The sequence below is a fragment of the Oryza sativa genome, chromosome 4, assembly GCF_034140825.1.
Source record: "Oryza sativa Japonica Group chromosome 4, ASM3414082v1".
Taxonomy (NCBI): Eukaryota; Viridiplantae; Streptophyta; class Magnoliopsida; order Poales; family Poaceae; genus Oryza; species Oryza sativa.
In genome coordinates, this window is record NC_089038.1 from 7,976,837 (window position 1) to 7,993,784 (window position 16,948).

The 16,948-nt window shown below is 38.4% G+C and overlaps 1 protein-coding gene and 1 long non-coding RNA gene across 7 annotated transcripts; one reads left to right on the forward strand and one right to left on the reverse strand.

Moving 5' to 3' along the window:
• Positions 1–1,236: 1,236 nt before the first annotated feature.
• On the reverse strand, positions 1,237–3,962 carry LOC107280503 (uncharacterized). 4 transcript variants are annotated; one of them, XR_010741002.1, is made up of 5 exons: positions 3,684–3,962; positions 3,083–3,170; positions 2,783–2,907; positions 2,471–2,531; positions 1,237–1,537 (listed from the first exon to the last, which is right to left on the reverse strand). It is a non-coding gene; the product is annotated as an uncharacterized lncRNA (long non-coding RNA). The 4 variants fall into 4 exon arrangements; XR_010741000.1 differs by having other exon boundaries at positions 2,730–2,907; XR_010741001.1 differs by lacking the exon at positions 2,471–2,531.
• Positions 3,963–5,153: 1,191 nt separating this feature from the next.
• Positions 5,154–11,222, forward strand: LOC9267213 (uncharacterized). 3 transcript variants are annotated; one of them, XM_066309669.1, is made up of 5 exons: positions 5,154–5,634; positions 6,191–6,346; positions 6,599–6,795; positions 9,676–10,603; positions 10,774–11,222. In XM_066309669.1, exons 4-5 carry the CDS (start codon positions 9,698–9,700, stop codon positions 10,870–10,872), a joined length of 1,005 nt encoding a protein of 334 aa, XP_066165766.1. In that variant the 5' UTR covers positions 5,154–5,634; positions 6,191–6,346; positions 6,599–6,795; positions 9,676–9,697; the 3' UTR covers positions 10,873–11,222. The 3 variants fall into 3 exon arrangements, with proteins under 3 accessions (XP_066165766.1, XP_066165767.1, XP_066165768.1); XM_066309670.1 differs by lacking the exon at positions 6,191–6,346; XM_066309671.1 differs by lacking the exons at positions 5,154–5,634; positions 6,191–6,346; positions 6,599–6,795 and adding an exon at positions 8,016–9,152.
• The last annotated feature ends 5,726 nt before the right edge of the window (positions 11,223–16,948 follow it).

The window sequence follows — 16,948 nt, forward strand, 5'->3', positions numbered from 1 at the left end:
TTTTCTGTCCGATTAAAAAAAAGTGTGAAAAAAGGGTTTCCATCTTCCTAAAAAAAGGAAAAAAATATTTCTATTAGATTCTTAAAAATAGTATGTATAAGCCGGTCCTCCAAAAAAAGGTTAATGGAAAAAAAAAGTTCCTGTGCAACGTTAAAAAAAATGCCTGATTCCATAAAAACCGTCAAAGTAGATTTGGAAATGTAAAAGCGAATTCAATTTTCTCCTTTCGAATTACTTTTTTTATTCATTCAAATTATCATATATTAAAATCCACCTAAAGATGTCGAAGTTTATATAAACCGCGCGAGAAAAAAAAGCCCTTATAAAAATGAGTAAAACACCTTTATAAAAAAGATAATAAAACCATCCGACTCAATGCGAGGAAAAAACCACCTTTTCGTGAGAAATCCGTATGATTACGCGTGAAAAACATCACTATTTATAAAAGAACAGCTTTGAAAAAACCATGTGACTCAACGCGAGAAAAACACCACTGTTTATTAAAAGAAAAAAACTGGTTCGGCACTGTGCAATGCAAAAAAAAGTCCGAATTTAGAAAAAATACATCTGATTCCATGAAAAAGATTCGTGACATTTGTATCGTCCATAATCTACCATGTCGGTTTGGTTTTTTCAAAGCGTTGGTTGAATGTTCTAACATCTGGAACTAAGACAAGTCTTGTTTGGGCCTTTTTTTTATGAGCACAAGATCAAATTGATGGACGTTTATGTCTGATAGGATCCATCGATTTTTTCCATCTCCTTCACGGCTTTTGTTTTCTCATCTATTCTCCTATAAATTATCATACTACTATAGCTACTATTCTTTATAACATATTATATGGAAATAATATTAAAAGGAAAATATGTTTTAAATTGATATTTAGAGAAGAGTGCACGGTGGCTCTATTTTTTTTAGACTTTACCATGCAAGGCAGTGTAGGATTTTGATTAATCATATTTTTTATTGCAAGAATAGGATTGAAAGAGTATTTTAGATTATGGCTGTGTTTAGATCCACGATAAAATTGGAAGTTTGGTTGAAATTAGAATGATGTGACGGAAAAGTTGGAAACTTGTGTGTGTAGAAAAGTTCGATGTGACGGAAAAGTTGGAAGTTTAAAAAAAAAAGTTGGAATCTAAACATGGCCTATATGTATGCTGTCACATGAATAATCCAATTCTTTTGGGCAAAGAATGGAAGATGTTCTATTTTTCCTTATGATATGTCTTAGCTACAACAATCAACACAAACATTATTATTCACATGGTTATTTATGAAAAACATATATTGTCATTGGAATTTTTCACCCGTTGCAGCACACGGGCAGTTTTGCTAGTCTGATCTAAAAAGAAAGAGCCATGCTCAGTGCCACCAACTGATTAGTACATGCTTGCTTACTGATCACAAACAATGGAAAATCTCATAAAATAGCAGCACTGAAGTCACCAAAACTGAAAGAAAAACTGCATCCACAGTAGTTCTCATTGAGCAGGACATCCGCTCCTCATCCACGGTCAAGCGCCATCCTTCGTTCTGCAAAAATGAGTAAAAAAATCAACATTATATAGCAAAAAACTAAATATGACTCAAGTCAATAGTACATCTCAGTTCCGCAACCAGGATCTCAAGCACAAAACAATACTACCCTAGTTAGTTCCCTTCCTATTCAATCATCATTGGAGGCACTGAGTTCAGCTAATCCAATTATATGAATTCAGGGTAAGAGCTGCCTACATGTGCATCAAAGGGAAGTGCTATCAATAATATGTTTAACACAAATGTACCATGTTTCACCCACGATGACTCAAAATGATGTAATTAATTAAGCATTGACTAATCACAAGTTTGGATAAGGTTATGTTATCCTTATTGTAACATTGTATTGTATAATGAGCTTTGAAGGAGAATTTTATCTCCTGACCTAGTAGTAATAAATAAATAAATTATGGCAAGATTAAACCAAAATATACATCCATACATGCCAAAAAGAAAATCAAACTTTAAAGATTCCTAGACTCGTAGCATCTGATCAGTGATGATCTTGAAAAAGAATCTCCCAAGAAATACAGGGAAGCAGCAGTATATTATATGTCCATTTTATATATTTTTGGTCATGTTCTCCACACAATTAAACAATATTATAGGGATTCTAAGCCATTAGACTCAATTAAAGGAAGTATAATTTCGTAATACATAGGGCACTGCATTCTAAAGCAAATAAATAACATTTTGTTCCAACCCAACCAAATCTCCAGGAAGCAAACACACAAGCATATCTAAAAGGACACATATCCGGCGATGTTTATTAGTGATTCCACTAAGAGCATAAGCATATCAAAGTAAGCAACGTCGGACATACCATGAACACTGCACAATTGGGTCTAAGTTACAGCAGAGCAAAGTTTAGCTGTTCCGCTCCATAATCCATGAAGATTTCAAAATACATCTATCAGTAAAAAATAGTACCTATGCCTATGTTAATTCTCCTGAACTACCATTGTATAATTCCACGTCTCCGCTCGCCAAACTGCTCGATCAAAATAGACATAAACCACTTTACCACTCTGCGCCTAACATATGGACTTCAAAGTTAAGCTATAAGGGTTAAAATATCTGGGGTTGGTGATTGCAAATCAGCTGCATATACCCACATATCTGGGGTTGAGAAAATTGTATGTTGAAGTCTAGTAGATTTGAAGGGAAAAAATAGATGGATATATATTACCTGCAGATTATAGTATTAGTAGTTTAGTACAATGCCTATCAATGGTGAATTACCGAAAGATGCATCCCTTGCAATGTTTATATAAGTAGAACTCTGTCAATAGAGTGCAGATGCAGAATTCCTCCACGATTTCCATCCACACCATGGCATATCTTTTTGTATATGTATGTATATGTGCCTGCAATTGTAGTATTCATGAGATCGTGCTAATCAGTTAGCATACTGCATAAATTAATTACAGGAAAGACAGGGTAATTCAAAAGAACATGCCTGTAAAATCACAGGATATTTTAATCAATTAGCTAAATGCATAACACAATAATGTGTACCCATCTGCAAAAGAAAGTACATGCCTGCTTGAATGATCAAGAGCAGTGGAGGACAATTGTGATCATCTCCAACATTGGTGTTTTCTTGAGCAGAAGATTATCCTGTTCCAATCTATTGTGATACCATGAAAAACAAGGGGAAATTTTTAGTACAAATCATTCAGGCTTAAATAAAGATTGCTAATTACTTAGAAATAAATTCAGCAAGCAGACCATCAGTGGATTAATGCTGGGCTAGCTGTTTGTGAACAACCAAATATCACATGTCCTATTTTGACCCCTAAAGCACGAGATAATTTTTTTCCTTTTGTCCCCAGACTATCATGAATGCATCGAATAGTATGTTAGCATTTCAGGCAGAAACCCAAAAATTAGTTGGCACTAACACATTGGCGTAATACATTCCAACCATCGATAACAAAATTGCTTGACGAACAGGGTGGCGGACTGTTTCTGCAGCATTCAATAGAAAACATCATGTGCATGTTCAAAAACATACCTTGCTGGTATATCACAGCCAAAATCAAATTGGCCAGTTTGTTAAAAAAAATCAATCAGGCCAAAGAAAAATAATGAACTAGAAGGGAGAAGAGATTGAAACTGGACAACGGAAGAAAAAACAAACCGTGCGGAGGAGACCGGTGGCGGCGCGAAGGTGGGCGACAGTGCGACATGAGCCACCGAGGGCGACGACCTAACGCTGCTCCGGCGGCGGATTTCGAGGTGGAGATCAGGTGAGACGCGGAGGAACCGGCGAGTGGGGAGGGGAGCGCGCAACAGCGTGCAGCGCGTATTCGTGGAGAGAGAGGAGGTTAGGGTTAGGGTTTGGAGAGAGTTCCTCCCGTGAGTGGGGAGAGGAGCGGCATGCGGCGACGGCGACCTAACGGCGCACGATGGGGAGTCCAGGAGAGAGGAGGGGGGCGATGCGTGAGTTGGGGGTTGAAGATGTGGTGGGGAGGGGTGAGGGCGTGAAGTGCGCGGGGGGTTGGCAGGGGAGACGCCGAAACGGAGCCGTGACGAGCGATCGGCATGCGGAAGAGAGGCGGAGCTGATCTTGATCGTTCAATTGGGGTAGAGATATATGAGCCGTTGGATTTGATGAATGAGTAATGTAGGTGTAAGAGTGAGTTGATGAATCTACCCTATAGTTGAACAAATGGTTTTACTCAGGCCCCGTTTGGCACAGCTCCAGCTCCTAACTCCAACTTACCTGGAGCAGGAGCTATGCCAAACAGTCCAGATCCTCCATTTTTGGGAGTTGAGTTGGCAGAGCTACTCCACAAATTTGTACTACGGGGGTGGAGCTGGGTTTTTGCTGCTCCACAACTCCACTCCAAACCAAAAGACCCACTACCCTTTAAATTTTTTACATATTTACACAAAATTGCCACTCAACTACCCCTAACTCATCTCTCACCCCCTCTCTCTCCCTCCCATCAGGCCGTCACCCTCACTCTCCACTCCGACGAGCTCGACGGCGGCCGGCGCGCGGTTGGCGGCGAGGTCGACGGCGGCTGGCGCACGGCGGGCGGCGGGGTCGACGGCGGCCGGCGCACGGCGAGCAGCACGTGGTGGGCGGCGTGCGGTGGGTTGGTGCGCGGTCGGCGCGCGGTTGGCGGCGAGGTTGACGGCGGGCGGCATCGGGGACGGCATGCGGTTGGCGGACGGACGGCGGCAGGCGGCGGGCGACATCGGGGACAGCGCGAGTGGCGCGCGGCCGGCGGGCGGACTGCGGCGGGCGGCGCGCAGCAGGAGGCGGCCGCCCACACACGGGGACGGCGACGGCAGCAGTTGCGATTGGGGAGTTTTTTTCTTTTTTTTTTTTTTTAATTTCAGATCTGGAGCTCGAAACCTACCAAACACTTTTCAGCAGGTCTCCAACTCCTACAAGAGCTAGCTCCCACTAGAGTGGGAGTTTAGAGCTGAGAGTTGGAGTTTGGAGCCCTACCAAACGGGGTCTCATTCATCATTCATCATGTTACACATCCAACGATGCAAATCCATCTGATGACTTAAATCCGACGGCTCCCCGCCTCCCTCCCGATCCGATCCAGATCGCGGATCGCTTCCCCTCCCCCGGGCAAAATCACCGCGCACTCCCTCCTCTTTCTATCGCTCCTGCCGCCTCGCCTTTCGCCCCCCTCCATCTCGCCAACGCCACCGCCACCGCCTCCGCCTCCGCCACCCCCTCCGCCCGCCGCCCGCCGCCCCTCCTCCCCTGCGCCGCCGCATCCGCACCGCCCAACCCCGCCGGCCACCGAGGACGCGGAAACCGCACCTCACTCCCGGTCTCCCACGCCTCCCTCTCCTCTTTTAGTCAGAACGCGGACGCCCTCCTCTCTCGCAGCCGTCGTTGGAGCGAGCACCGCCACTCCAATCGCCGGCAATCCCCTTCGCCGTGCGCACCCGTCGTTGGAGCGAGAGCCGTCGTCGGTTCCTCCTCCACCGTCGCCGCCACCGGATCACCGACGCCGACCGCCCGCATCGTAGCCTCCGTGCCAATCCCCCCATCTCGCGAGCAGAGCAGGGGAGGGGAGGGGAGGGGTGCCGACGTGCCGTGGTCCTGCTGCATCCCGGTGAGCATCCACATCATCTTTCTGATTCATCTCTCTCTCTCTCTCCCACCCACTTTTGTCTCAAATTTACCTGCATTAACCCTAGCTTCTCTTCTAGATCTGGATGGAGCTCTTCTCTTATTTTGTTTGTTTGTCTCCCCAAAAGTCCAAGTTCGATCCGCCCCTGCTAGGGATAAATAAGATTCAATTCAACACGAAACACACGCAAAATTAATCTGAAGCACAAGCCCCTTCACTCCCTTCACACGCAAAATCACATCTGGTTCTTGTAGTTTAGAATGAACATAATGCTACAGTATGCCTTGCTGCTCATGAACTGATTGACAAAATGTCTCTCAAGGTTATATCTGAAATTCTGAGCATGTTAATTTGTGTCTCCCAGTAAGGTTCTGTCATCTTCTGTCATCCATTAGTGCCCAATCAAAGAACTTGCATATAATAACATATATTCTATTCTTTTAAAAAAGCAGAAGCTATTATCTGAAGTTCAGCTCTCAGTTTCACAGTAAATTTACATAATTAACAGTGCATGTAATTTGTGGGTACTCTTATATAGGAAAGGAAGATCAGCACAATACTGACGGGTTTCTCTTCAAGATGATCCCGTGGTTCTCAGTTTTCTGCTTTCTACACTGTCTACATCTTATATGTGTTCATTGAAGCTACAGATTGATGGACATAGCTGTCAAACCTGAACCTACCAGGCCTCCTGGTCATGTTTCTCCTCAGCTCTCATCACATTTATATGTTTTCTTACCCAATTCCATACAAAAAATTTTACCAAGGCAGACCCGTTAATTTTGGTATGGATCATGTGAATTTTGAAGAGAATACGTACACCGTTAATTTATTCATGCATTCTGCTTTATACTATAGTCTACCCAATTTATTCAATTATTCTGCTTTGTACTGTGGTCTAGCCATTTTATTCATTTTTTTCGCGTTGCCCTCCGCTGTCGTCCAGGACCGTCGCCCACGGCGCTGGCGACGATTCACCGCCGACGTCATCGTCCAACACCGTGACTTGGCCCTTCGTCCTCCATGTCCACCGCGCCCTCGCCGCCATTCATAAGAACAACATTGCAGCACCCAATCTGTGGCACCCCATCGACACATACGACCGCGTCGCCCTGGCTCATCGTGGCTAACCCCACCGACGAGGTAACTAGATTTACCTTTTGCTTTTGTTCGATTGTTTGACGGCCGAGCAACAGGGATCGCGACCAGTCGGCAAGCTGACTGTTTTGGTTAACTGATAAGTGATAACTGAGGAATTTAAAGCTGTGTGTGCTTGTCATGTGCTTTCGGGTAGCTGTTCTTAACCACTGCCAAAAGTTTCGGAAGGTGATAGAACCAAACAGGTAGTTCCTTAGCTGCCTGTGCAGTGTGCAGTGTGTCTCTGGACCAAAGGTTGTAAATGTTGCATAAATGTTTTTTTTTAAAAAAAAATCCAGTTGAGGTACTCTTGGGTCCAAAGCCATAAATGCATAAATAAGGTCCAAAGGCACTAATTTCCATTGCTAGCTTTCTTGTCACTTAGTTTCATTACATTTGACATATACCCAGATGATTTTTGTTCTTGTTTGTGTACAGGTTCAGAGTTTTTTATGTAATAATTACTCTCTTTCCATATATGCAGTACATTTTTATTACACGATAACATCAGTGTTAATGTTCTATATGGCATTACTATCATTATTTTTCAACTTATGTCATGCATATCATTCCATATCTTTTACTTCTCTTTTATTATGAAAATGACATCTTTCTGATTCGTTGAGGGCATGCGGGGTAGTATATCTGTTATTTTAATATATTCAGTGTTTTCATCAATATATTGACCAAATATTCGGTTTATATCAGTAAAGGGCCATGTTCTTTTCACAAGATCTGTTTCTGAATATACAGACTGTGTTGCAACATTTATAGAATTCAAGTTGTCCGTAGTCCTGCTTTGCATGAGTAAATGCCAATCTTATGTGTCTGAACTCTTTTCTTCTGTGTCTGAACTCTCAAGTGATGATCTATGTTTCCCAAAAAATCTTATGTCTAGCAAACTTAGTTTCTGTTTCCAAATGAAAAATCAAGTAGTGAATAATGTACCTGTATTAAATGTACTGGTCTCTTATTTAGTAATGTATCTAGATACATATGCTGAATTTTTATATATAGAAGCATATGTTGCTTTTACACATGAAGGTGTATATGCTATCAGGTTTCTATAATATGGTTCATAAGTGAACAGCATCAAATGTCTACGTTACTTTAGTTTGAATGTACACGCTGATATAAAATTTAGAGAGCATTCTTGGAATGTACATACTGTTAAGAAAATTTAGATGAATTAAATCCTTATGCCTTATATGTTTTTTCTCACACAGTTGTAAGTTTGTTTGGAGAAGGGGACATTCACAAACTGCTTGAAAGAGGTGTTTTGGTATCTCAATATATGGTGGAATATTTACTACTGCTTTTAGTAACTCCTAGATAATCTTTTTTTACATACATGCATAACTAAATTTGCATATATCTTCATGTGCAATTGCGCTCTCTGATATTACAATGGTAGGATTTGTCTTTGAATTGGTATAGTGACGTATTTCTGATTCATTAAGGGCAAACTGGGGAGTAGAACTGTTATGTGCGAGATATTCAGTTTATATTTCTAAACTTGGGTGCACTTTGAATCAGGACGAATAGGCTCAGTTGAATCTGTTGAGTTACATAAAGAAGAGGTGGATGTATTGAACTCACTAATGTTTTTAGGATGATGCTTACTGGATTGCCAATTTTGAAGTTCCATTCAGATCAAATATTAATGATTTATAGATTCAGGTTTGTCTGAAAACGATATAAAACAATATGCTTTGCTGAACTTAATACTGGGAGATCACTAGGGTGGGGTAGACGGCCTTCATGGCGTCTAGGTTCTATTGTGGTCCAACACATACTCTTTTTACCGATCCTAATAGATTTGGCATAGGTTTATCTACATCTGACTATGACTACTGTATATTCCTCAAAAATCCTATTAGTATATGTTTTCTGTTCTGACTCGTCTGGTTGTCTCTTATATTAAAGGTAAGGAAATTGAAGGAGTTGTAGCTATCCAAATACATCAGCTTCTCAAAATAGAAGAGCTAAATATACTAGTAATATGCCCGTGCTAACGCTACGTGTATGTTTAGTAATAGAAATCATGACACATAGTAAAGAAAAGATAAAGATTAGGAAAGGAGATGAAAATTAGATTGAATACAAAAATTTAGGGACGGAATATTCAGTTTTTGTTAGCAATAAATAAATAAATAAATTCCTCAATAAGAAGGGGGTTTCTCTTTTCTTTGCCGCGTGCGTTCCTCTCCTCAGGTGGTGACTCGGTCACCCCTTGCCTCCTTCGGCCACCCTCTCCTCCTCTCCTCTCCTCTCCTCTTCCTCTTCCTCCCTCTCCTCGTCGCCCTTCCACCAAAGCGAGAGATCGACCGACTCCTCTCCCTCCGCCGCCGACCCCCCCCCAGGTGAGCGATTCAGCCGAGATCCTTTCCTCCTCCTCGCGTTGCTCGATCCCCACTCCGTTGTTGTTTCCTACCTGTACTGTATCGCGCGCGGTTCTTGGGGGGAAAAAAATCCTTTCTGATTAAGATACAGAATTGTTTTAAAATATCAATTAATTCTGTTTTTTTCAAGTCTCTCTCGCTCTCGCTCCGGCGTGTGCGGCGCGTGTAATGGGGGATTGGTCATACTGTAATGGGGGATTAATTAGTTGCAATGTGTTTTCTTGGTGCCTGAAACTCTGAATTCTTTAAACATTATTGTCATTGTCCTAGTAAATTATATATTTCATCGAAGATATATAGTAGATTCTAGGACGAATTCGATTTGGACATAGCAATTTTCTGATATCTCTAGTAAATTACAATTTAATTCCGAAATGTTGGGTGATACAGGTATTTGTCTTTCACCTTGAGTCAGCCCCAATTTCCAATCTTGATCTTGACTTCAGCATATGAATGTTGCTTGATCTGTATTCGACCTATGCAGGTGTTGTTGATCGCTTTGCGAAATGGAGCTCCCAGTTGCTGATCCTGGGCCGGTGAGGGCTGAAGGATTGCTTCTGCAGTGTCCCTATTGTGATTCAGAGGCAATGCACAAACTCGCGCAGTTCTTGCTCCCCGGCTTGGCTGCGGTATGCATTGACTGCACGACAGGCGATCTCTTCAGGAAGCCGTCGGTTGTCGCCGTTGACATGAGGAAGGAAATGGTGGACTATGTCACGCAGAGAAGCGAGACATTCATATCCGATTCGCTTATCGAATCAGAAGCAAGTCAGGATCAAGAGAACGAGATGCCGGTGGACCCTTTTGAGATCGTGTCCATCTTCATGGATGATTTTAGTAGCACGAAGAGGAACATTATCGGCCATGTCTCTGGGTGGTTGATGAGCGACAGCCGCGAAGATAAGATTGATGACTTTGTCCAAGAAATGGAGATGACCCGCTTCTGGCCGCTGGAAAGGAGAGAAGTTATTGCTGAGGTCCTCCTCAAGAATGTAGACCTGAAAACCAAGTACCACTGCCCTGAGAAATATGAAAATGAAGAACGTCTCGCTGATCATAAGGCCCAGTGTAGCTTCAGACCTGTTACCTGCCCCAATGATGGATGCCGAGCGAAAGTTTCTGTTCGCTGCATGCAAGACCATGATTCAGCTTGCCTGTTTAAAATCCTTACATGTGAGCAGAACTGTGAGAAGCGGCTTCTGAGGCGTGATATGGATAGGCACTGCGTGACTGTGTGCCCCATGAGGCCCATGAAATGCCCTTTTGGCTGTGATTCCTCCTTTCCTGAGCGTAATCTTGAGCAGCACTGTTCTGAGTTTCTTCAGGCACACCTCCATAAACTCCTCAAGGTTATTCATAAGAAAGGTTTTACAGATGAGGGGCTCAAGGACCATGCTCTACTGCTGGAAAAGGTTAGGCTCCTGATCTTGTTAATTTACAATGTGTAACATATGTTTTTCAATTAAAATGGCTGCCTTATTTTCTTGATTTGGAAACATTGCTGTCAAACTATTGTGAAAAAGAAGACATACATGGACTGCAACAATATGATTTACTGAAATAATCTGGTTTTGTTCTGCAGCATGACAATGATGGTAAACTGGCTAAATCTCGGGATGTAAGATCTCTTACTAATGTTGTAAAGAATCTTGAAGCCAAAATAAAAGATGATTCGAGTTAGAGTGGATGGCGTCTCCAGAGCAAAATGCAAGTTTTTTTTTTTTGAGGCAGCAAAATGCAGCATGGATATTGAATGGTATAGTTGAAGAGTTGTTTCCACTCACAGTATACACCGAAGAGTACAAGATTCTGCACGTTTTTCCTTTACAACTATAATTTTCCCCTCATGATTTTTCTTTTCTCAAAATCGGTTAGTTTTTTATGGTGTAAAAGTATAACATTATTTTATCCTTGCTATTTTGTCCAAGGAACTCTTTTTTTTTCATATAAATTGAGAATAATTTATCAGGAATGCTAATTTTTGTTTAATTTATGGAAGGGCGATGCTCGAAGTAAGGGATGTTTTTCCCAGTCTGATTCCGTTCCCTGTACCAGCTAAATACCCACTAGCTGAAGTTAAATGCTATTCCTCACAATGTTATTATTTGTTTTTTGGAAACTTTTTTTTTCAATGATCCAGATCAAGGTTAGGAACACTAGCATTTATCGGTAAACTGTTGGAATGGTTTAAATTCAAATTTTATTTTTTGATTTACACTTAGTACCGTTTACATGCCCTCACATGTATAATGCCCATTGATAGGATATCTCCACCTCCTACAAGTTGTGTCGTTTTCATTTATCATGGATTCGTGTATGATGTTTATTTCAATGTATAAATTATTACAAGAATGTCAAACATTTTTTTTTCAACTAGTCCCTGATCCGTAACCATTATTCAAATTCTTTTTTTTTCTGGGAAAACAGTTATTCAAATTCTAATATTCGATTTGGATTTATGTCCAGTAAATTCTACTCCCTCTGTTTCATATTATAAGTTATTTTGAATCTTTTCTAGCCAAATTTATTTAGGTTTGACAGTTTATTAAAAAAAATAGTTCGGTTAAATGTAACATTGAATATGTTTTTTTAAATGTTGCTATATTCTTTTATTATTTGATCAAACTTAAAAAAGTTTGACTAGGAAAAAAAATCAAGCAACTTAAAGTCTTTTTATACGAGGGGAAAAGAGAGAATTGAGAAGATACGCAAAACAAGGTGAGCATTAGCGAATAATTAATTGAGTATTAATTATTTTAAATTTTAAAAAATAGATTAATATGATATTTTAAAGCAATTTTTCTATAGATTTTTTTTATAAAATAAACATCGAAAATATGCGCGTAAAATACGAGGGAGTTTTTCTGTTTCTACCTAATCAATTTCTCACAATCAGTTTTATGATATGAAACGGAGGGAGTAGATCGCTAATTACTGGTCAGGCTTGGGTGACTGGTACTTTTTGCAAATACTGGTTTCCTAGGTTTTATCCTAACAAATAATCTGGAGATCTTTTACGGTGTTTGCATTTTAAAAAGGGTAAAAGTCTATCGCTGCACAATGAAAGGTACCACTTAAAAGGTTGATATAGTTACTTACTACCTCCGTCCCACGAAAAATCCAATCCTAGCATCCCAAGATAGAATTAGTGGAGGATAGAAATGACTAAAATGCCCTTAATCATTGAAAAAAGTAGTAAGAGTAATAATAGGTAGGTAAAGGGTATTAAAGGGAGTTTTATCTATAAAGAGTAGGTAGGATGGTAGGATGGTATAGGATGGTAGAAGTTGGTTTTTTTATGGGACAAAGTTCAAACTCTAGAAGTTGAGTTTTTTTTTTTTTGACGGAGGGAGTAGGTGGTAAAAGTAAAATGATAATTTTCGTAGGAGATAGAGAATGGCATAATTGTTTTCGATATTAGTTCTAGGTACATAGGTGCATACAATACCTCAATAACTGTGTGCCCGGTAATTTACATGACATGTTTTTTAGATTTACATTTTTTCCTACGAATATGGTCATGCAGTAATCCTCTGTTACATTATTTACGTGTTTGTTTTAGATTTATATTTACGTGATATTTTCTAGATTTTCATTTTGTTCTAGGAGCACGATTGGTTAAAATATGACCGAATGTTTGCCAGGTTATTTTGATATTTACATTTTATCACAAAGAACATCTAACCTTGGTAAAAAGATCAGTGGTTAGTAGGTTCATGTGTAATTCATCCTCAATACGATATATTTATATTGTTTCCACGTGTTTGCGTCATCTCCCCGATGAAATTTAACTAAAATGTCTTAAGCAATTAAATAGCTTATTTCCTTACAGTTATTTTGTAATGTATCGGGTAAAATGGAAATCACATGCATGCTTGGATAGCATGTATTGTTCGGAAGTGCTAATGGGTGATCGATCGCCCGGCGACAAGGGTTGCCATCGATCCCCCTTCCCCCTCCCTCCCTCTCTCCACCTGGTTTCCTTTTTTGGCACCGTATTACTTTCCTATTTTAGTAAATTTATGCATCTAAAGTTTATACATCTCAAGTTTACACATCTAAAGTTTATACACCTCAAGTTTACACATCTAAAATTTAGAGACCAAAAGTTTATAAGTCAAAAGTTTATATATCCGATTCAAATTTGAATTTGAATTTGAATTTAAATATTTTTTTTATATATAGTATTTCTATATATACATCTAAAGTTTATAGACCTAAAGTTTATAAGTCAAAAAGTTTACATACCCGATTCAAATTTGAATTTGAATTATATCGGGATTCAAATTTGAATTTGAATTCAAATATTTTCTATATATAGTATTTTTATGCATCTAAAGTTTATACACCTAAAGTTTATAGACCCAAAGTTTATAAGTCAAAAGTTTACATACCCGATTCAAATTTGAATTTGAATTATATCCGTTCAAATTTGAATTTGAATTATATCCTTCAAATTTGAATTTGAATTCAAATATTTTCTATATATAGTATTTCTGTACATCTAAAGTTTGTACACCTAAAGTTTATAGACCCAAAGTTTATAAGTAAAAAGTTTACATACCCGATTCAAATTTGAATTTAAATTCAAATATTAGTTTATAGACCCAAAGTTTATAGGTCAAAAGTTTACATACCCGTTTCAAATTTGAATTTGAATTTGAATTTGAATTCAAATATTAGTTTATAGACCCAAAGTTTATAAGTAAAAAGTTTACATACCAATTTCAAATTTGAATTTTTATTCAAATTTGTATGGTGTAGTAGTAAGAGAAGAAGGGGAGGTAAAGTAGTAGGGGCAGGGGCGAGTGATCGCTTGGGAGGGGAGGGAGCGATCACCCGCCCATTAGGAGTCCCCTGTATTGTTGCCATTGAAAATTAACTACCTCCTTGATTTTAGGATTTATGGATTTAGAATAAGGTATTCGGATATCTGGATCAACGTGCGCCTAGTCTACAGATTTGCGAACTAATCACCTATGTAACCAAGCATAAGGAAGATAAGTACCTATTCTTTTTTAATACGTACCGGTTCAATCAAGAAAGATATTCACATCAAACAAAATTATCGTTGTTTTACTAGTTACTTACCCTACTGCCATTGGTTATAATAATTTTATTTCACATCTTGCCCTTGCCTTTCTCTTGATCAACGATCCACATCGCACCACCTCTCAATACCTTTACGTATCTCGCAAACACCGTAAAAGAGCTTAATAAACTAAGATGAATGTGAGGCCATAGGCCACACGTTTTCCTTCGTATCCCCGAAAACTATATAGTATCATGTAACAAATAGTCTAGAACAGCTAACTATGCGTCCAAACAAAACTACAGCGTATGCATAGGATCGTTGGTATCAAAGGTACCAGGAGGTAAAAAAATTATACTAAAAAAAATATATTATCTTTATGGACGTGACTACACAACTAGTGGTAGCTAGTTTGTCTAAACCAGCTACCACTCCATTTATAAGAGACATTATCCACATATACTTCAAATACAATTTTCTCTTAAACTACTCATCCAATTTACGATTCGATTGCACCGTTATGTTTGTAACAATTAATATTTATAACAAGATCTCACATGATTATATTCTGATAAAAAAATATAAATTACTTTTATAATATATCTAAATTACTTTTAGATTTCACTAAATTACTTCTTATACATGTAAAAGTAAATTAAATGAAGCCTAAAAGTAATTTACATATATTATAGAAGTAACTTGTAACAAAAAGAAAGTAACTTTAATGAATGTGTCGACGGGGGATACCCGTAGACCGGATATAGAGGGTATTGGGGTCTGTTGGTACGAGGATCTACGTAGTATGACATCAAGCAGACAAAAGACAAGGATTATACTAGTTCAGGCCCCTTAGCAGGTAATAGCCCTAATCCAGTTGGTATGGGATTATATGGTGGAAACCATAGATTACAAAGGGAATAGAAGAACTCGGTGATATCGACGAGACCGTAGTCGAGTTGGCCCGACTAGATCTCCCGGTGACTTGGCTCCTGTAAGCTCCGGCTTCGTAGGCTGTGGTGGGTGTATTAGCGGTGAGATTTGATGCCTTAGATCCTGCCAGGGGGTCCCTTTTATACCGCGAGTCAGTCGATCTCCAAGTAGAACTCGGAGATATCGGACCCCTCATGATATGGTAAAGACCCAGTCTCGTCCGAGTAGGACTCTCCATCCGTAGATTCTGTTCCTATCACGGGACAGATTTCCTTAATGTATACGGAAACTATTCGTACACGCACGGGTATACTATATCGGTACCCATCGTATATCCAAGGATAGAGGGCATACCTTATCCGTAACCCTGACAGAATGTCTTTTTAATTGGATGTGACTACACAGCTAGTGGTAGCTACTTTGTACTCCATCTAGTATCTCCTTTCAACTTAAAAAATACAACAGTATCTTCTTTTCTCATTCTACATGAAAACAAAAATGAAAGGGAAAAAAACAATCGATGATTAAACAGATTTATAGAGAGTTACTTTTGAACCATGCAAAAGTTACTTCCAATTAACATTGAAGTTACTTTTAAAAATTGTTAAACTTATGTGTGTTGATCCGTGCTGATTAAATTTAATTTTTATATAAAGTCATATTTTTATCCGTACGACGAATTTACTTCTATTGTCGTGACAAAATTACTTCCGTTTTGTTTTATGTTACTTTTATAATATATGTAAATTACTTTTAGACTCTATTAAATTTACTTTTATATATCTAAGAAGTAGTTTAATCAACTCTAAAAGTACCTTATATATATATATATATATATATATATATATATATATATATATATATATATATATATATATATATATATATATATATATATATATATATATATATATATATATATATATATATATATATATATATATATATATATATATATATATATATATATATATATATATATATATATATATATATGATAAAAACAACTTACATATAAAATAAAAGTAATTTACAAATATAAATATTTTTTTCATCTTAATATAATCATGTAAGATCTTGTTGTGAAGATTGAATTGTAACGAACACAATGATGTAATCAGATTGTAGATCGGATAAGTAATTTGAGAGAAAATTTTGTTTGAAGAGAAAAAGGACGTACATGTATATTAAAAAAATGCATGCATGTAGTACTATGTAGTAGCTGGACTTCTCCACGTTTCTCCGTGTTTAGGCGTCGCTAGTTAAGGTAAAATCAAGATGCCTCTCCAAATAGATTTTACGTACCTTTATACTCCCTCCATAGTCATTTTTTTTAAATCTAAAAAATTTATTTTTGATAGGCATATTTCAATCCAACAACATATCCTCTTAATGACTTTCTCGGATTCAATGTATGTCTCTCTATTCTTCCACATATGATTGGCTACATGGGCATTGAGAAATATAAATATTAATGAATCGTTTGTTTACGAGGAATGACTAGTAGTATGTTTAAATGGATGATAAGTAAAATTACTTATCCTTGTTCTGTGTGCCAAGATAAAATATGACTATTAAAAGTAGATGGAGGAAGTATTAGCTCTAATAACCTCTCGATACCTCCTATTGACCATAAAAATCCCTATAAAGAAACTTTTACTACAAACACTGGAAAACTTGAATCTTTCTTGCGGTAAAGACATTGATTGTAGAACGCCACTGATTCTAAAACAATTTCATGTACGTCCAAAATATATAAGTAAAACGAAATATGAAAAACACCTTATGCATGTTG

Coding starts and splice junctions, on each gene's coding strand:
- LOC9267213 (XM_066309669.1), top strand. CDS start 9,698: ATGGAGCTCCCAGTTGCTGATCCTGGGCCGGTGAGGGCTGAAGGATTG. Junction 10,604..10,773: donor ATGCTCTACTGCTGGAAAAG/GTTAGGCTCCTG, acceptor TTTGTTCTGCAG/CATGACAATGATGGTAAACT.